Source organism: Polypterus senegalus, chromosome 4 (assembly GCF_016835505.1).
Source record: "Polypterus senegalus isolate Bchr_013 chromosome 4, ASM1683550v1, whole genome shotgun sequence".
In the NCBI taxonomy this organism is placed as follows: domain Eukaryota; kingdom Metazoa; phylum Chordata; class Cladistia; order Polypteriformes; family Polypteridae; genus Polypterus; species Polypterus senegalus.
The window spans coordinates 72,118,375-72,139,828 of NC_053157.1; the positions used below are offsets into that span (position 1 = coordinate 72,118,375).

Genomic DNA, 21,454 nt, shown 5'->3' on the forward strand with positions numbered 1-21,454 from the left:
TGTCTGCTCTCTGTGGGAATAGCTCTGCTGCAGCCACCCATGGGAATGCTACTCGCATTATGAAGGGGATGGGGGCAAGCCCTTTGGAGTCTCCTCCCCGGAAGAGTAAAAAATGTTGGAGAGCCAATGGGATCAGGCGCTGTTGGGAATTGGAAATGGTGTGGTGCTAAGGTGTTGCCTGCTTCATAGCAGCTCTTAGGTCCCAATTTGAGATGACTTATCTGGGTAGATACGTTGAACGTCTTGTCTCTCTGGCACGATGATCATCTTCCTCTGGTGTCGGAGGAGCTTTACAAAATCCACATTTCAGTGGCAGTACTCTGTAAGGTGCACAGACCTGGGACTGGCCAGATCTTTGTAGGTGGGTATACCTTTTATTGGCTGATCCCTCTGATAGCTGTCATACTCAGGGAGTAGCTGTTGCTGCGGCGATTCGGCTCCTTCTGATGGTATCCGATGGAATTTGTGAGGAAGTGACATACCATCATACCTCCCACATTCCTGCTTACAGAGGAATCAAAGCATTACGCACATCCAAATCTGTTCCTCGGAGAGTTGCAGTCAGGGCAGCTGATGGAACAGTTCTTACAGATGACACTGCAGTTGTGACCCGCTGGGCTGGCTACTTTGAGCAGCTATGTAAAGCTGGTCCTCCAACTAGGACGTTAGATATGTCTGGGTCCACAGTTCTTGAGGCTGCTCTTCAATTAACTGTGAACCACCCAGTCTCACCGAGATTGCACCATCTGAGGGTAGGGAAGGCTGTAGGTATTTGTAGTATCCAGAGTGAACTTCTCCAGGCTGGTAGTAAGGCTGTCCTCCTGGCATTGTAAGCAGTCTTTGCTTCCATTTGTGAGACGAGTATCATCCCAACTGACTGTAAAACAGGATTAGTCATCCATATCTAGAAAGGAAAGCGTGACCGCCTGAATTGCGGCAACCACTGGGGGATAACACTGCTCTCAGTGCCGGGTAAGGTCCTCACTAGGATCATCCTTAATAGGAACCATGATCACTTGCTCACCTACCAGTGACTGGAGCAGTCTGGTTTTACACCTAAGAAGTCTACCATTGATCGCATCCTGCCATTAAGCGATTTCATGGAGCACAAATGCAAATGCAAATATTGGCAGAGTTTCTTTGCAGGTCGCTGGAAAGGGGTATGTGGCACTCCCAATATCTTTGCAAAAGGGAAGAAGGTCCATGTTTTTAGCATCCTGGTGCTTCCAGTTTTGATATATGGTTAAGAGACATAGAAGCTATCCAGTGATCGGAGACGAACACTGGACTCCTTCAGTACTGTGTTTCTTCAGAGAATCCTTGGGTTCCACTGGTTTGACTATGTGTCGAATGAGCACTTGCTCATGGAGTCCCGAATGAAACAAATTACCTGAACTGTGAGGGAGCATCAGTTAAGGCACTTTGGCCTTGTGGCATGATTCCCTGAGGGCTATCCGGCTCATCATTGCTGAGGACTCGAGCAGCAGGACTAGGCCAAGGGGATGCCCACATAACACCTGGCAGTGGCAGGCAGATGGTCATTTCCAGAGGGTGGTACTGGATTGTGTGTGCCTGGAGAGTTACCTACCTGGATCCCGAGCTGTTTCGTCAAGTGGTGGGTGTGGCAACATGCTGTACCATTGCATACTCCCCAATCTGACCTGACCTGACCTGATCTCCATTCACTCTTTTTGCATTGAAGTAAAATACATAATTAAAACTCTAATATTAACTAACTTGTCAGTGAACAGCAACAACATAAGGAAGTATATTTTACATTTTTTGCTTTACAACTTGTATGTAAAGACTATAATACTTAGTTTCATAATCAGTACAAGTTAATGGTACATTTGTGTACTTTAATTTTTCTTCTCTGTGGCACTGCACTTTCAATAAATGTTTAAGGTAATCTGTTTCACTTATTAAAGCACATACTGTATTGTCTCAGCTGTATATCCAGATGCTGAACATTTCATGCCTGTAATCTGGAATGTTCAGTGGAGTGAAGAAATGAATGCTATTTTAGTCCCAGGAGGCTGGGCTTGGTTTAAATACACTTCCCTTGGCAATCTCATAATTTTTGCTCCACCCAGAGTTAAGCTAAATGACTATAATTTTGACTAATTTAGGGTTGTCTTTCAAGCCCAATGACAGACACATTGAGAATCTGCCAGATAATAACCAGAAAAAGGTTTGCCTTCATAAACCATCACTTCAGAAGCTGAATGTACTTACTGTAGATGTCTCTTAATGTGATTTTCTGCTTATTGCATGATATTAGGTGAATTATTGGCAATTATGTAGGTAAACTATCATTTGAAATTCATTGTGTCAGCCTGAAATTAAGTCATGGTGGAGAGGAATAAGCATTTCCTGTTAACAATGGCAGTTGTGAAAATGAGAAGGTAAATTGAGCATCCTTTTCTTTGTTTTGTAAATAACTGCAATAGTAAATTTTATCATTAATGTTTCATCTTAAGTATGTTTACATATTTTTAAATCAGCAAGAACTTTTAAGAAGAAAGTATTACATTTAATAGTGCAAGAAACATTTTTAAAATACAATAAATACAAAAAACTACTAACTGACACCTTAGTATTCTGAAAAAACTGATTATGCCACATAATGATTTTTTGAAATTAGTATTGTTAGTGCAAATGTTATAACAGATTCAGATGGAATTCCATGTTCTGTTTCTATAGAAGAATGGCAACCGGCGAGACGTTGTGGCCAGTGCCAATGAAAGCAATCGGAGCTCAAAATTTGTTGACAATGCCAGGAGGGGTTACAATGTCAGGCTACCTCCACAAGAAGGGCGGTACCCAGATTCAAATTTTAAAATGTAAGTAATAACATTTCATACTGTACATTAGAAGGCAATTTTTGTAACAATATTAACTTTAATGCCTCAGTATGCTGCTTATGATTTTTTATTTTTGTAGGATATTGCACCTTTAGATCTGCAACTCCATTAATCCTCCTATTTGTATAAATGATCCATAGTGAAGTAATTTATTTTACCAGGAGATGTATAAGCATGTGAAAACAGTGCATTGTGTAAAGAAATATTTTTAAATATCTGAGATTGGTAGTGGGTTTAATGTGAAATGCTCAGGTCAGTTTTTTTACTTTGCCTTTTTAAAACAACAGACAGTGAACAAAAATGGACTAGTTAGTAAGGAAATTTGTAAAAGCACACATCCAGTGGAGTAAAAAGAATGTGTCTCTCAAGATAATTTAACCCAGTTCTTTAACTGCCTACCTACACATAGTTAATTCTAATTCAAGCTGCCATTATAAAATCAGATTTATAAACAAGTTTTCAAAGATGCAAAATAACTAGTCTTGCTGCTAAAAACTGCTAAGATCCTGACCTCATAACCATGCCATTAATTTCAACTGTACATGGTGTCACAAAAAGCACAATGAGGCATCATAAAGGTTTGGGGCAGTCAACCCTATATTATATCCTGGCTGCAAATGTTTGGAAATAAATTGAGCAGAGATATTCACAAATCTGAGTCCAAAACAGAACTGACTTGCTGCCTTAAAATGGCGTCTTTTTAAATACAGGCGGAAGAAGTGATGTCATCAGGGCCAGAACCGGAAGTGACATCATCGGTGGAACCGGAACGGGACGGGATTTCCCGAGAATGATCTGAAAGGAATTAGTGCACCTCGCTGCCCCCTGATCTGGCGTGGAATTACTATTATTCAGGCCCTTTAGTTGTCTCCTAATCACACGTGTATGACAAGGTTCCCCCCCCCTACTCAGCCCAGACCCATTGAGTCGGGCGTCCTGCACCGAGAGGTCGTGAACGCGAAAGAGAGCATCGGCGTTTGTGTGGAGAGAGCCCTTACAAGGAACGAGCGAAAACTTGTAAGGTTGGAGGACAAGAAACCACCTGATGACCCGTGGGTTCGACTCCTTGTGTAGGGCCATTCTCTGTAAGGGTGAATGGTGCCTAATAAGTGTAAGCTCACGACCCAAGAGGTAGTACCTCAACTGTGTAATCGCCCATTTTATCACAAGAGCCTCCCTTTCCACTGCCGCATACCTGGTCTCACAATCCAGCAGTCTCCGACTCAAGAACATGATGGGGTACTCAGCACCATCAATTTTTTGGTTCAGCACTGCACCTAGGCCTGTGTCCAAAGCGTCTATCTGGAGAATAAAAGAAAGCAAAAAGTTAGGCACTTTCAAAACTGGTGCAGAGGTCAGGGTCTATTTTAAGTCTCTGAATGTAGCCTCTACCATCTCATTTCATACCAAAATGTTAGGGGCCCTCTTTTATTTTAAATCACTCAAGGGTGTAGCTCCCTCTGAAAACCGAGGTACAAACCGGCGGTAATACCCGGCTAAACCGAGAAATGCTTGGACTTTTCGCATGGTTCGTGGATGGGGCCATTTCAAAATGGCATCTATTTTAGACCACTGTGGCCTCACAGTACCGCGGCCCAACAGGTAGCCTAAATGTTTGGCTTCTTTTAATCCAAAAAAACATTTTTTTGGATTGATTTGAAGACCATCCCCACCAAGTGTCCGTAATACTGCTCAGACATGCTGTAGGTGTTCCTTCCATGTGTTGGAATAGATGACGACGTCATCCAGATAGGCAGCACTATATGTGTTGTGGGGGCAGAGCATTTTATCCACCAGATGCTGGAAAGTCGCAGGTGCCCCGTGTAACCCGAATGGAAGGACATGATACTGCCAGTGTCCACTAGGGGTGCTGAACATGGTCTTGACCTTTTCAGAGTCCGTTAAAAGAACCTGCCTGTACCCCTTTGTCATGTCAAGTGTGGTGAAATAATTTGCCTGTCCAAGCCTTTCAAGGAGGTTGTCCACTCAAGACATTGGTTAAGCATTAAATTGGGAAACTTAATTAAGTCAACGGAAGTCATTGCAGAACCTCCAACTTCCGTCAGGCATATTAACCAAGACTACAGGACTGGACCAGGGGCTGTAACTTTACTCTATTACTCCCAAGTCCAGCATGCACTTGATTTCTAGCTCCACTTCTGCTTTCTTTGCCTCGGGAAGACGATAGGGGTGCTCTCAGACTATAACCCTAGGTTCTGTCACAATGTAGTGAGCGATCAGAGAGATCCTTCCGGGTTTTTCATCCACTTCCATCTGGGACAGACGATATAACTGCTTACACCTCCCGTCTCTGACTTATGTTTAATTCAGAACCGAAGTTAAGTACACTGGTCTGAGCAAAGAGTGAGCGGGGCTGCCCGGAGTAGGGATCGGGATTCCTTTCCTTCCACAGTTTCAGCAAATTCACTTGATATATCTGCTCACTCATTCGACAATTGGGTTGTTTCACCAAATAATTGACAAGCCCTTTCCTCTCTTTAACTTCATATGGGCCTTGCCAATGGGTTAGCAGCTTAGAATGGGAGGTGGGAACCAACACCATGACATGATCCCCTGGCTGGAATTCTCGGAGAGTCGTGCCGACTCACGCAAAGACCCCTACCAGTTCCCATACGATAGCTTTGGAAGTAGCTGAGTGAAACGGAACAACTTCTGGATATCAGGTCATCTAATCAACAAGGACTAATATATATTTATGTCCTCAGGCTGAGGGCTCCAGGGGACCCACTATACCCCTATTCTCTCAAATGGGACATCAGTCAAGGAAAGAGGAATGAGAGGAGCAAGGAGTTTGCCATAATTGACACTCTGGGTAAGAGATTTAAAAACGACAAAGCTCCTCATTAATTCACGGCCAATAAAATCAGAGCTTAATACGCTGTAATGTTTTCTCATGCCCAGATGGCATCCTAGGAGGTAGGTGTGTGCTAATTCACAGACCTGCCGCCAGTAGGTTCATGGGATTAACAACAACTTCCGTACCTCCCCCTCATGCTCGGCGACCCAATATAATAAATAATTTTCTATAACAAAGTGGGGTCCCTGTGGCATGGGCTGATGTGTGCACTGGCTGTTGACGAGCACTATTGTATTCCTGGCAAATTTCAGGGAGTCGTCATTCCATTGCTTCCTTTTAAACGAAGCCAGTGTTTCTCTAAATTGGAAACTTATTTCTAAGAGAGGGTCCGGTCTGACTTCAAGGGGTGAGGAATCATCCCGATCCGTCGAGGCGCGATCTGATGATGTAACAGCTTGCGGCGGGCCGAGGACCTCCCCATATCCCTCTTGGTTTCCCGTATCTCTCTCTGCTGGCTGAGTGTTCAGTACTACACTGCTTTAATTATTAGACCAGTCCCGCCCCAGAATCATGGCAACAGGTGGGTCTGAAAGGGCCGCTACAGGGAACTTTTTCAGGTATTCTCCCTGGCTCATAAAGCAATGGAGGTTTTATAGTGTCTGACTTCACCGTGTATACAAGTTATACTGGTTTTTATTTTTATCAATTGTCACGGCAGTACATATCGGTGATCAACAATGGAGATGTTGCTACCGGAACTGAAAAGGGCTTCGACTTTAAATCTGTTGAGGATTATTACTCCCATATGGGGCACTGACAGGGGTTTTGAAAGTGCACACAATCCATTCATCCCCCTCTACTAACATTCCGCCTTATCCCTGAGTAGGTTGCGCACCCACGTATCCGGGGACGTCAACACAGGCTCTGGTTTGTATAGAGGAGGTAGATTGTGTGGCACATAGCCCCCATGTTGTCTGTTAAAAGACGATTCTGCTCTCTCAGATTGCAATGACATCAGGAATGTTTCGAGCTTGATTGATTCATCCATGTTTCTGAAGTCTCCCCAAACCAGCTGGGTGAGATAATTGGGGAGATGTTCTAAAAACAGCAAACAAACAACTTTTTGGGCTATCTGGAGAGTGGTGCATTTCCCAGAGGTCATAAGCTTGTCCCCGGGTTGACCTCTCTGGGTTGAAGTTCTAAGTCCTTATTTTCCTCACCTGCTTGTCTAGGGATGCCCCACTTGTATCTGGGACCTCAGCTCCAGTGGGATGGACAGCTCTCTCCTCCAAGAGAGCATAATAAGTTCCTGTTGCTTCTCCCACAGAAATCAGCCTACTCCTGTGTGTCTTCTACACACTCTCCCTTTCTATTGTTACTGGCCTGGAAAACTGTATAGGGAGCGGAGCCTGTACTGGGTCTTGCTGAACCACGGAACGAACCTCTCACCCTGAAACCTGGCCCCGGTATTCTCCCACCTGCTTATTTTTCAGGTTCAGTCCTGTTTTCTTCTGAGTTTTCCCCATCCTGCCGACTACGCTACTGTCACAAAAAGCACGATGAGGCATCATAAAAATTTGGAGTTTCCACCCGTATATTATGTCCTGGCTGCAAATGTTTGGAAACAAACAGAGATGTTTACAAGACTGAGTCCAAAACAGAATTGACTTGCTGCCTTAAAATGGCGCCTTTTTAAATACAGTCGGAGGAAGTGACATAATCAGTGGCGCCGGATCTGGGCTGGATTTCCCAAGAATGGTCTGAAAAGGATTGAGAGAGACAATTAGTACACCTCGCCACCCCCTGGTCAGGCGTGGAATTACTATGATTTAGGTCCTTTAGTTGTCTCCTAATCGCACGTGTGTGACAATTGTCAGACGACAATTGCTTTGCTTTCTTCCACAGATTTCAGATATCTTACTTTGATTATTAAATAGGTAAATGCATGTATTTTGAAAATGGCCAGCAGATGAGAAGGTAATCTTTCTGATGCATATTTTACATACTAAAACAGAAAAAAAAGAAAAAGGGGTCGACTTCTGCTCAACTCTCCACAGGTGTTAACTTTTCATGCCGTGTTGGTACAGCACTGGCTTTGTCAGGCTGCATGGAGGCGTCAGACCACACAAACAGAAGAGATGCTTATTTTTCTGACTCTGTATTTAAGCACCATAACAAAATAGAAAACAAAGAAGAAAAAAAATGGCACAGATAGTTACTGAACTTGCCATAGTTGTTAACCCTTCATACAATGCAAGTACAAGCACTGGCTCCATGAGGCAGCACGCTATTGACTGTCAGAAAATGCAGCAATCGCACCTCTACTGGAAAGTCCTAACCAGGTCAGTAAATTACACATGCCAATAATGTGACATGGGGCTGCACGAAGTTCCATGACTACAGTCAGTAAGTCTGACATGCTACTTGTAATGTGGCATCGCCTTAATCTGACAAATATGTTGCCACGTTTGGATAGAAGAAAGCATTTAACAAGCTGAACAAAGTTTCATTTAGTTCAGTGGTTTATAAGAACAATTGTAAAAATGATTTTACAGGTCATACCAGTCAATATTCTTTCCTGTCTCAATTATGAACCTCATCAGGTCAATTTTTAAGTCAACAGCTACATAAGGCATTGTCCCACTACAGCAAAATTTGTCAGACATGATGATATATACACAAGACTATAGAATTGGTTTTATTACAGAAATATCAGTATGTTCTGTGCCCACTATGAATTGATTAGCTTACTTTAATGAGACAGACCTTGATTAGTTCTACAAGGAAGGATGGGGGCATTGGCAGTGTCCAGATGTACAAAACTGATAGAGACCTATCCACACAAAGTCAATGGTGTTTTGGCTGCCAAATGTGGTATCTACTGACTTGAAGGGAATTAATACTTATTCAATCAGACTCCAACCCCAGAAAAGACACTAGCACTGTAAGGATTAGGAATGACTAATTTATTATACAGTAACAAAATATACAAGGGACGGAAAAATGACAGTAAGAAAACAATACACAGAGATCCAAAATAACAAAGGCTATGCCCCTTTATTGGATTCTTCCTTGCCACATGTTCCTCTGCCGACTCCAAGCTCATCTGATTAAGGAGTGTTCAGAACTTTTGTGGTATCTACATTATTCATCTTCTTTTGCATTTGAATGTACAGTTTTTTTATTATTTATATTTATTGACAAGTTTGTTTTATCATCACATCAATGTTTTGTAATTTGTTTTCTTCCCAGGTGTGGCCATTTTTTGAATTGGTTGTTTTACAGTTTTGTTGTTTTCAAAATTATTCTGAAATATAAAAAATAGTAATAATAAAGAAACATCTTTGAATGTGTAGGTATGTTTAAGTTTTGAATTGAAATATGTTATGTATGTATAATGTGGTGGACAGCCGGCGACTCAACCCGGCCAAGACACCCAAAGAAGAGAAGGATGGGGGAAGGCAACTACTGAGGGACACTGCCTCCCCCAAAACTCTAGATGGCAAGTTCCCTGCACCATAGCGGTGCCCCAGATTCCCACAGGTCATCATGTAATCTGTAGTTCGGCATCACAGCCCTGCTGCGTACCGTGGGTGCCACCAGGAGATGCTGCAGGAAGAGCTGGGGATTTGTATATCCCATATAGCCCAGAAGTACTCCTAAGTCACGGGGTCGGAAGCTCCAAAGTACTTCCGGGCTGAAGAAAACCTCAATTCCTACATCTGATCTAGAAGTGCTGGCAACGGAAGCACTTCTGGGTGAAGGACTATATAAAGGACTACGGAACACCCAGCAAGCGAGCTGGAGTTGGGAGGTAGAGGACAGAGCTTGCTGGGAGGTGTGGAGGAGAGATTTGTGTGGATTTATTGTATTATTACTATTGGTTTTTGTCTGTTTATGGTGGCAGAGGTGCGTCTGGATACTATAATAAGAAGAAAATTAATTAAAGATCTTCTTATTGATTTATCATGTGTTCACTGTGTCTGTTTGTTGGGTTTAAGGGGCGACAGCGACCCCTAGTGTCTAACAATATATACAGAGCATTCAGAAAATATTCAGATCCCAGATCATGTTTTTCACTTTTTGTTATATTATATCCTTATGCTAAAATACTTTAAATTAACTGTTTTTCTCACATCAAGCAATGCTCAATACCTAAGAATGAAAAATTGAAAACAGGATTTTATAAATTGTTCCAAATTTATTAAGAATAAAAAAAAACCTAAAATATCATATTGACACACTTATTCATATCCTTTGCTATGACATTTGAAATCAGGGACATCCCATTCTGTTGATCATCTTTGAGATGTTTTTTACACCTTGTTTGGAGTCCACCTGTGGTTAATTCAACTGATTGGACATTATTACAAAAGGTAAAAAAGAACTTGTGTGGAGATGGGAGAAAACTTGCAGAAGGGCAATGAACACTGATATACTCTACCGATCTGGGCTTTGTGACAGAGTGGGAAGAAGGAAGCCTCTCGTTAGTAGAAGACAAATAAAAGCCTGATTGGCGACACCTAAAGGACTGTCATACTGTTTGGTCAGATTAAACCAAGACTGAGCTTTTAGGCCTCAGTTCTAAGCGTGATGTCTAGAGGAAACCAGGAACCATTCATCACCTGTGTGATACCATTACAACAGTGAAGCATGGTAGTAGGTGCTTCATGCTGTGAGTTTGTTTTTTGGTGGAAGGGACTAGGACAGGGGTGGGCAAAGTCATTCCTGGAGGGACGCAGTGGCTGCGGGTTTTGGTTCCAGGCCAGGTACTTAATAAGAAGCACTTATTGCTCAAGTAACACTTCTGCTTTATTTTAGTTGTCTCGCTCGTTAAGATTTTGAACGCTTATTACTTATTTTAGTTTTAAACAGCTGTATTCTCAGTTTTTAATTGCCCCTTATTAGCAGTAATGCAAATGATAAAAGAGACCAGCATTTCTCCATTTAGCTTGTTACCATTTACACCTGTGTGGATTTATCGTGCACTATTTGGTTTAATTAAATACTTGGAAGGAAAGTGAAGAGAGAAAAATGAAGGACTGAGTATTTCTCATCCATTTTAGATTTCAAATCATTTGGATGATTTCCTTAGAAAGGAAAAAAAGTCCAGGATATGAGAATGACCTGACATGGCAGAGTTAAAGCACTAACAAGTCATGAAATTAAATTATTTCCAAGGATTGTTTTCTAATTGAAATGAACTGGGCTGGAACAAAAACCTGCAGCCACTGTGGCCCTCCAGAACAGAGTTTGCCCACCCCTAGACTAGGAGACTAATCAGGATCAAGAGAAAGCTCAATGGAACAAAGTACAGGTAAAAACCTGCTCCAGGGTGCTGTAGAACTAGTGGGCCAAAAGTTTGCCTTCCAACATGACAATGACCCCAAGCATAAAACAAAATAGAAAACAAGAGTGTCTTAGAGACTGGGAATAATGTCCTTGTGTGGCCCGGCCAGAGCCTTACTTTAACCCAATCAAACATCTCTGGAGAGACTTGAAAATAGCTGTGGATGATCTCCATCTAACCTGACAGAATTTAAGAGAATCTTGAGAAAAAAAATAGCAGAAAATCCCTAATATGAAATTTGTCATGTCATACCTAAGAAGACTCCAGACTGGAAATGCAGGTGTTTCAGCATAGTACTGAGTAAAGAATGGGAATACTCATGGCAAAAGGATATTTCAGTTTTCTATTTTTTACAAATTTGCAAAAATGTATAATACTCTCTTTTCACTTCATCATCCTGGGCTATAAAGTATTGCCTGAATAGGAAAAAAAATCATTTAAATGTTTTTAGCAAAAGGCTGCAAAATAACAAAATGTGAAAAAAACTGAATGTGTCTGAATACTTTATACTATATATAAACTGATCAATGCTATATGATACTATAGTATATACTAGGCGGTTCCCCCTGCTTGCTTCGCTCGCCAACCCCCCAGCCTATGGTAGGCGCCAGCCATTTCGCGTTTCTGTCACTGATGTTGTCAAGAGGGGGGCTGAACGCACCCCAAGGAGATGTGGTCATTCCTCCGAAACCCCTCCTTAAATGGTGATGCAATGGGAAACAAATATATATTTTTTTTTTTTTTTACCTCCTCTTTGCTCAATCAGCTGCTGGCTCGCACTTCAAATATTTAAAAGCCTGTACAGCAGCTATCCTACTCTTTGTCTTTTATTTCCGGCCCCAGGCATGGTTAAATCTCATGGCACAAAGTCTCATCTCGCGGGACGTCAGTTGTTGATATTTTTTAGTTTATAATTTAAAACGGAATAAGAATCTGAAAATCTAACACCATCACATTAAAGTTCGATAAATTCTAAAAAGAATGATACCAAACATATATATGTAGGTTTTAAAATAAGCCTGATTTAAAGCGTAACAAAAAAGTCACATAAAATCGTTGCACTTTTAGGCTTAGGATTTTACATATAAAGAATATATACTGTAATCTTATACTGTATATATATATATATATATATATATATATATATATATATATATATATATATATATATATATATATATAAATATAGTATATACAGTATATATTCCTCAAAATGTTGGAGTGCCACCACTCATGTTTTGAAGGTTTTTCTGCTTGCTGATTTTTCTAAAAAAAATCCTGTTACTACATCACTGTAAAAAATAGAAGTGGCAATCTCAGTTTAATTGCTGCTGGAAAGAGAGAAGATTCAACAAAACTCTTTTGTAAATAAAACCCTTTGTTGGGTACACAGCTATGTACTCCAGAGCTCATCCATCAAGTGTCTGGCACTTAAAGTCTACTTTTATGGTCCAGTGTTTGAAGGGGTAGGGCCTGAGTTGGGGTGGAAGTGACACATTTTGCTCTTTTGGGGAATCCTCACCCACTCTAAGGGTGGGGGTCGAAATTGAGTCAGAGACTGTGCATCCTCCCAAGTCACCCCTTACTCATGTGTGTGATAATCATGTATATTTATATTGTTGTATGTATTCCATGCTGTTTCTCTGTTTTGAGATGACAACAGGATTGAACATCTCATGATGGGGCTGCTTGATATTGTAAAAATCTGACATTGCAAAATTTTTTTTTCTCTGATATATATTGCAATATTAATAAATCCAGGATTTTTTACCAGATGACCTGAATAGCTCCATTTTCAAAAAATAAATCACTCTAAAATGTTTGGGGTGATCTTGGAGGGTGAGTGCATGTGCTGTATAAAAAACATAAGAAGAATTAAAAAAAATGACTGTTAAAACCTTTTCAGTGTGTGACCTTCCTGCCTTTATATCTAATACTGTATTTAGTGGTGTCAGAAAATGCAGCAAATGCTTAATGAAGCTTCATTTGCCCAACACTACCATCAATGAAGCAGGATGTTGTCTAGGAGGGATAAAGATTAAACTAAGTAGTAAGGAAACTTCATTTTCCCAAAGTGAATTAAAATGAAAAATAAAATATGCCATTTAATATTTAATTTCAAAATTAAACCTCTTTCTTGGTAAACAGCAAAATAGTAACCATATTTTAAACAAAATTATCAAAATAGAATAGCAGCTTTGCACCAGTCCCCTGAGTGGTTTTCAAAAATACAACTTAAAATATATATAATTTATAAAACAAATAACTGTAAAAAGTTAGACTGAACTAATAAGTAACAATATCAATCATTAATAAATAACCTTTCTATAGCTAAAATAATTCCATATGACTGATGTTGCATTTCTTTTTGCAACCAAATCTGCCATTCCAGTGTTTTTCTCCTATTCAGCCCTTATTTTCAGGTTCATTGTGATCTGTAATAAACGACTAGCCGGGCCTGCTTTGTTTATTCGAGAACAATTGTGATGAAAAGGTCCTTGCTGTGGGAGGCAGAATATTATGGAGCCGGAGCTTAGTGGGGAGAGGTGCAGAGCTCGGAGAGGCGTGCACATACACAGCAGGTTTAGGATTTCAGACGCACCCATGTAACGTTTCCTGCATTTACTTAGTTAGTTGTGGATGGCTTGGAGTTTATCGCCTCATCCCATCCTGTTTGCAGCTGCGAGGAGATTTACTTGATCTGCCAAAGCACTTCTTTGTTTTACTCCCAAAATGATTGGCTCTTAAAATGCTGTGTAACCTCAAAATATTAAGTTATTATACATTTTAGAATTAATTTTTTTCTCCTGTCTCCAGTTTAAATGAACTGTTAATGTGTTGTTATATCGTTATAGTTCATGGGCTTCCGGGGTAACACCTAAGTAGTAAAAAAGCAGCAAAAAGGTTGTAACATTACTTGTTTTTTTTTTAACTTGACAATACATGTCCTGATATAATCTAATCCACTAAATGTTTTGTATTTATGTATCACTTGTTTGTACAAGTTATTCTTGTGTAGTCTTCCATGATATTGAATTCCATTGTCATATGCTGCAGCTATTATGATTATCATGTTTGCCTTACTAGAAGATTATTTTTGGCTCCAGCATATTTATGTTTTTGGCTGAATGGCTGTTAATTATTTTATGGTTATTTGGTTAATTTTTATTGCATCATCTTTATTATTAATGATTTTGTCAGCATTTTGCAATTTTTTTTTTGGAGTTGATTATGTTGTTTTATTGTTGTTAGGATGGTTGCTGGTCATGTGACATCATTGATATTTAGGATGACAACAACTTACATTCAAGTTTTGGATAAACTATAACAAAAAACATGCTCTATGGAGATATTGATTAAGGATTCTCCATATAGTTTTAGTTAGAAACCTTGCAAGTTTGTTTTCTTATTAGTTTTGCTAGGATTTTTAGTCATTTTAGAATTGTTCCCGATGTTGGTTTTGAATAAGCCCCAAATTTTTTCTCTCCATCTTATAGTCTGCCTATTTGTAAGTCCTTTTGGACTAGCCCTTGTTTCTTTCTGGCATAATAAAAGCTCCCCCAACCAAGAATCCTGGTCTTGATGACATATGCCTTTCTACGGTAGTCTCTTTAAGGCCCTTTCTCAAGGCCTTATGAGGACAAAGTGTCACTCATTACTATATTGCAAACAGTGACATAACCTTTTACTGAAGATGAATCAGAGCCACTCTGTAACCAGTGTAGTTTGTCTCAACAAAGAACGTCTTTGGTGTCAGTGCTGGAGTATTAAAGGGAAAAATGAATTTAAATCAAATGCAAGTTTATGTCACATAGATGGTATCTAAAGGCTTTGGTATGAAATTCAATGTGTGTATGGTTGTTACTTCATAGTAAGTAATTATCATTCAGCGTATGCACTGATCGTATCTGTCAGTCCTCTGGATGGTCCTTTCCTGGGAATGCTAGTGTGTGTCCCAGCAGCCCATCACTAGTGGCACACACTTAGCACAGTGGAGACATTACATAGAATTCATATGGTACCACATCATATAAAGTCACCATCCTCATACATACTGTACCAGTGATCTGACTGCCCTCAAAGGCTGGCAGTAGATCTTGTTTCCATCTCACAGGCATGAGAAACATGGTGAAATTGCTTATAAGAAATAGAATATTTAAGAGATGTAAAAAATAAAGTATTCTTTATAATTCTGAATGTAAATGATAACATAAAAAAACACAGCATATCAAATAGGTCAATTTCAGTTTTAAAGTCTCTTCGCTGCAGCTTTCAACTACACAACATGGTATCTTATTCCATGTATTTATTCCTTGCTCTTTGAGGAGCTATATTTTGCAACATTTGTGAAAAAGTAAAAATCACAATTTATTATTACATACTATATACAAAGTATATTGTATAACAATTAAACAACCACAAAAGTCATAACATAATATAAACTAGTTCTGTTAATTATCATCCCATTTATGTCATGGATGAGAAGGAGCATATACCAATACATTTGTGTTTAACATATTTTTTCCTTTTGTTTGATTTAGGGCCATTGAGGTTTGTCATCATTCATAAAGGTTGTGCATATTACTTTAAGAGCAGCACTTCTGCTTCTCCACAAGGAGCCTTTTCCCTGAATGGTTATAACAGGTTAGTATACTGTTCATGTTTTGTGTTGAATGGAGTTATAGAAAGTTGTCAGTTTAGAAAATACTAGTTTTATTATATTTCAACATATTACATTCATGTAAAAATATATCAGGTAAACAAAAGTCAAGAGTAAAATTATGTAATATTCAAAAGAACTGCAAAGGCTTTAAATAACTTAATGACAAAAACATTTTCCAAACTTTGTTATACAGCACTTTTGAGTACTTTTGCAATCTGTTATTTTTAGTTAAAGAAATTATTTTACACAGTCTATTTAATCTTCTAATAAAAAGGAAAATATGACTGAGAAGGGCGAATATTAAAATGATATGTGGTATGTAGAAGACTTCACTACACTGTATATTCTTGTTATGACTCCACAAGGTGGACTAAATAACTTGCTTCTTGCTGCTATATAATTAATAGTCTGTCAAGGTTGAGATTAATTCATTAGATGCATAAGAATACAAGAGAAGCATAAGGTTAAGCCAACTTCATATTCTGTTATATGCAAACTCCTTTATTGCACTTTTTCGATTAAATGAAGCTCATTGGGTTATCAAAAATGTTAGAGAATTTAGAATGACTAACCACATTTTTATTCTTCCTAATTATTGATGCATCTTTGACAAGGTGGCTAGACAAGGTGACCTATTTCTTATCATGTGCAAAACTAAAATATTTATTATTTGCAACACAAGAAAATAAAATATTTTACACAGAGATCACAGTTTTTAAGATATGCAATATGTGCTTTGTTGTGATTACTAAATAACAATACAGTATTTGCTTTGTTTTTCTTTGATTTATTGTTCACAGCGTCAGATCCACAGTACCTCATTTTTGGCAAAAAACATGCGTACAGCTTTCTTTCTAAAACTACTGTGAATGTGACTAAACATGTCATAGTATATTTAGGCCAAATGATTGGGCTTTCAGATATAAATAGAATGTATTCTAATAGCCAGTGCAATGCAATTTTAGTATAATGAAAAAGTTATATTTACAACACAGAGAATGTAGACTGAATTTTAGAAAGTTCCAATGGCACTATACAGTAATACAATACCTTATTATCAACAACAACAACAACAACAACAACATTTATTTATATAGCACATTTTCATACAAACAGTAGCTCAAAGTGCTTTACATATTAAAGAATAGAAAAATAAAAGACATAATTATAAAAAATAAATCAACATTAACATCGAATAAGAGTAAGGTTCAATGGCCAGGGGGGACAGAAAAAACAAAAAAAACTCCAGACGGCTGGAGAAAAAATAAAATCTGTAGGGAAATAAAATCTGTAGGGATCACAATACTTGGGTACTTGGGTAATAATGTGATATTATTTTTTTTATTATTTTGCAATAAAATAAGCACTGACTTTCAATTCAACAGTAATGAATGGGAAAATTAGTTATTTAACATAACATACATTGGTACATCATTTAATCATAGCTATGTGTGATATGTTGTGGGATGAGCTTTTTGCCTGTCTTTAGCTGAAACACATAAGTTGAATATACAACACTAAATATGCATTGTGTGACCACAAGGGGGCACAACAGCCTCCCAAACCTCAGACACAATAAAGCCTAAATATACTTTATGCTCAAATAAAGGCTTTTCATTAAGCCACATCACCTTTTCCACAAAAATCACAACCTAAAGAAAAACAGACATATACCAAGCACAGTTCTCCTTCCACCTCCAAGAGTGTAGCCGATTGCCTTCTGACTCTAACTCAAATGAGGCAGTGATCTCTCTTTTAAAGTCAACCCAGAAACTGCTTCCAATCTCTTCTCCAAGTCGTAATGAGCAGTTCCAGGTCATGCGAAAAATAGGGCAGTTCTTTCCTGGCAGCAACCTCTGGCAGTCCCCAGAGACTCTGACAGGGTTGCGTTTCCAGACTTGATTTCCCATGTAACTCTGGAGGTGTCCTAATTGAGTTTAGCCCGAAGGAATACTGCCACCTGTTGTGCTGGGGAATGACCTGCTTCCGGTGAGCTCGTTCTCTCTGTCCTTCCATTATGGCCTGTTTGCCAGGTATGAAATCTTCCGCTATCCCGGCCAGGATGCCTGTCCTTTCTTCTGGGCACCCACAATGGGTATTTAAAATTTTGTTGCTGTATACTGCATGTGAAAATTCTCACATATGGCATGTCATTAGATATTAATGAATATACTGTTTTTTTACATTGAATTTACATTTTCACAATTATTATTTTTTATTGATTTTTTGTAATCATTCCATACAAATAAATACATTTTTACAAAAAATAGGATTGAAAACAAATCAACCCCTACCCCTGAGAAAGAGAGCATGGCCAACGGAGTAAAACTTAAAGCTAGTAAAAATACATAAATTGATGAGCAATCAATAAGCAGATAAAGATAAATGGAGAAGAAAAAGAAATGGGAAGAGAATCTGTTTCATCAGTGCTTTAAGATCTTATTCTAAAATATTATTGATTAGATCCTGCCAGGTTTTGAAAAAGTTCTGCACAGATCCTCAAAGTGAGAATTTGATTTTTTCCAATTTCAAATAATATAAAACATCAGTTACCCACTGACTTAAAAGAGGAGAGTTAGGATTCTTCCAGTTTAGCAAGATAAGTCTGTGTGCCAATAGTGTAGTAAAGCCAATCACAGTTTGTTTGTCCTTCTCCAATTTAAGCCCTTCTGGAAGAACACCAAACACAGCTGTTAATGGGTTAGGAGAGACTGTGACACCAAGGCTGTCTGAAAGGCATTTAAAATTTTTTGTCCAGAATGATGTTAATTTGGTGCAACCCCAAAACATGTGACCCAGTGAGGCTGGAACTTGATTGCAGCGTTAGCAGGTTGGATCTTGCCCTTGAAACATTTTGGACAGTTTTAAGGTAGACAGATGTGCGCGATATATAATTTTGAGTTGAATAATTGCATGCTTTACACATATCGAGCTTGATTGAATTCTCTACATTGCTACCTTCCACTCCTTTTCTGATATGTTGAGTGAGAGATCCTTTTCCCACTGTCGTCTTGGATCTTTCAAAGGGAGGGACTGTAAAATAATCTTGTATATTGCAGAAATGCTGTCTGAGTCTTAGTTTCTAATTTGAAGATAGTGAAAGAAATGTATTGCTGGAAAGTTACATTTGGAATGTAATTGTTCATAGGATGCAAAGATGTTGTCAATATAAAGATCTCTAAGTAATTTAATCCCAAATGTTTTCCAGATATTAAAAACTGCATATGTTTGTGAGGGTTGAAAGAGGTGGTTCTCTTGCAGAGGTGCCACAGATAAAAGATTTTCCATCTTAAAATTCTTCCTACATTGGTTCCATATTCTGAGTGAGTGAAGCACAATTATTAGTATATTGGCAATAACTTGCATTTATAGGGGCACAAAGCAGGGAATATAAAGAAGTACTGCATGATTTTATTTCTATTATGCACCAAGCCTGTAAATGTTCATCTATTTGTGTCAGGGTTTTTATAGCTTGTATGTTTGCTGCCCAGTAATAAAACTGAAAATTAGGTAGAGCCATGCCATCTTCTGCCTTAGGTCTTTGTAGGGTCGCTCTTTGGATACTTGAATGTTTTAAGTTTCAAATAAATGAGATTATGATTGAATCTAATTGCTTAAAAAATTATTTATTGATGTATATTGAAATGTTTTGAAATAAAAAGAGAAGCTTATGAAGGATATTCATCTTAACAACGTTAATTCTTCCAGCTAGAGTGAGATGAAGGGTTGACCATCTATGCAAGCCTTGCTTAATTTTTTCCATACAGACGGTGAAATTTTGTTGATAAGGAGCTTTATGTTTACTTGTGATATTTACCCCTAGGTATTTAAACTGAACTGCAGTGATAAAAGGGAAAGTGTCCAATTTAATATTATATGCTTGAGAATTCACTGGAAAGAGCACACTTTTATTCAAATTAATTCTGAGACCAGAAATCTTTTGAACTTCTGTAAGTGTTGTTAGGACTGCAGGCACAGTATTTTATGGGTCTGATATATACAGTACCATATCATTTGCATATAGAGAAATTTTCTGTTCAAGTCCTTCTCTGATAACCCCCTTTATCTGATAGGCATTTCGACAGTGAACTGCCAGTGGTTTAATGGCGATTGCAAAAAGTAGTGGTGACAGGGGGCATCTTTGTCTGGTACCACGTTCTAGTTTAAAGTAGTCTGAATTAATGTTATTAATACAAACTGAAGCTTCTGGATTGGTAAACAGTAGTTTGATCCATGCACAAATGTTCAGGCCAAACCCAAATTTCTCTAATGTAGTGAAAAGATTGTTCCATTCAATCATATCAAATGCTTTTTCTGTATCCAACAATAATAATATTTCTGGGGTGTTTGACTTTGCAGGTGAATCTATTACATTAAACAGGTTTCGAAGATTGGACGCAAAGTGTCTGCCTTTAATAAATCCAGTTTAATCTTGTGATATTACCAAAGGCAGCACTTTCTCCATCCTTCTAGCTAGGACTTTGGAGAGTAGCTTAACATCATTATTCAGAAGTGAAATTGGTCTGTATGATGCACATTGTAAGAAGTCCTTATTTTGTTTAGGAAAGATCGTGATTAATGCTTGACGAAAAGTTTGAGGTAGAATTTAATTGTCTGTAGCTTCTGTAAATGTTGCTAATAAGAGGGGGAGCTAGCTGAGTGTGGAGAATTTCTTATAAAATTCAACAGGGTAGCCATCAGGGCCTGCTGCTGCTGTCCCACTCTGAAGTGACTTTATAGCATCTAGTAATTCTGATAGCACCAGAGGTTTATCCAGTTCCTCTGCACTAAGAGTATCTATTTGTGGTATCTGTAATGCATCCAGAAATGTATTAGATTGTGTTTTGTCCTCTTTAAACTAGGTAGAATATAAGAATTTATATTAGTCTGTAAATGTGTGCATTATATTTTTATGGTCAATGATTTTATCTCCATTCGTGTTGATGATTTCTGGGATTCTATTGCGAACTTCTTGCTTGTGGATTTGTTGAGCTAAGAGCTTATTAGCTTCTCTCCATGTTCATAGTAATGATGTCTTGATTTAAAAAAGAGTTGTTCAGTTTCTTTGGTTGTTAAGAGGTTGAGCTCTGAATGCAGAACCTGCTTTTTCCTATAAAGAGCCTATAGTGTATAGTGTTAGATGTCATCCCCCCTGTGAGAGGAGACCTATCTAAGAGTGGATTTAAACCACAATTTAAGTCCCCAGCCATTATAATTTTATGAGTGTTTACATTGGGAATGGATGCAAACACATTTTGCATGAATTCCCTATCATCGACATTTGGTGCATAAACATTTATCAGAATCACTTTACAGTTAAATAAATTGCCCATGACAATCACATATCTCCCTTCAGGATCAGATACTACATCTGATGCTACAAATGAGACTGTGCTATGTATGAGAATTCCCACACCTTGAGTTTCACAATTAATAATAAAGCTTTTTATACATATAGAAAATACATTGAAGCCAAACAGTTTCCAGCGTGTATGAAAACTGCGATCAAATGTGGCAACCAATGTTAGTTGAGGTGTCTTCTTCATAAAAATCTCAAAATCTTCTGTATGGAAAAGGAAGAAAGGGGATCTGAAAGATAAGATATATGGCCCTAGTTTGTAGTGTACCAGAGCACTTGATTTTCATTTGGCAACACTTGTAAAACATATTTTTTATAATGTTGTGTTCAGAAGTTCCAAACATGGAAAAGTGTAGCATGACACATAAACGTTGTCCAGGACCTTCACTGACAAGCCCAG

At 38.5% G+C, this 21,454-nt stretch overlaps 1 protein-coding gene across 5 annotated transcripts in view; it reads left to right on the plus strand.

The window, feature by feature from the left end:
• Positions 1 to 21,454, plus strand: part of sh3bp2 (SH3-domain binding protein 2) — a 117,078-nt gene that overhangs the window by 76,759 nt on the left and 18,865 nt on the right. For 4 of the 5 annotated variants that reach the window (XM_039750856.1, XM_039750857.1, XM_039750859.1 and 1 more), the window contains 2 exons: positions 2,704 to 2,843; positions 15,574 to 15,676. In XM_039750856.1, the coding sequence (XP_039606790.1) occupies positions 2,704 to 2,843; positions 15,574 to 15,676 (243 nt within the window). Of the gene's footprint in view, positions 1 to 2,123; positions 2,406 to 2,703; positions 2,844 to 15,573; positions 15,677 to 21,454 lie in introns of those variants that run through there. The other variant, XM_039750855.1, reaches the window with a different exon arrangement.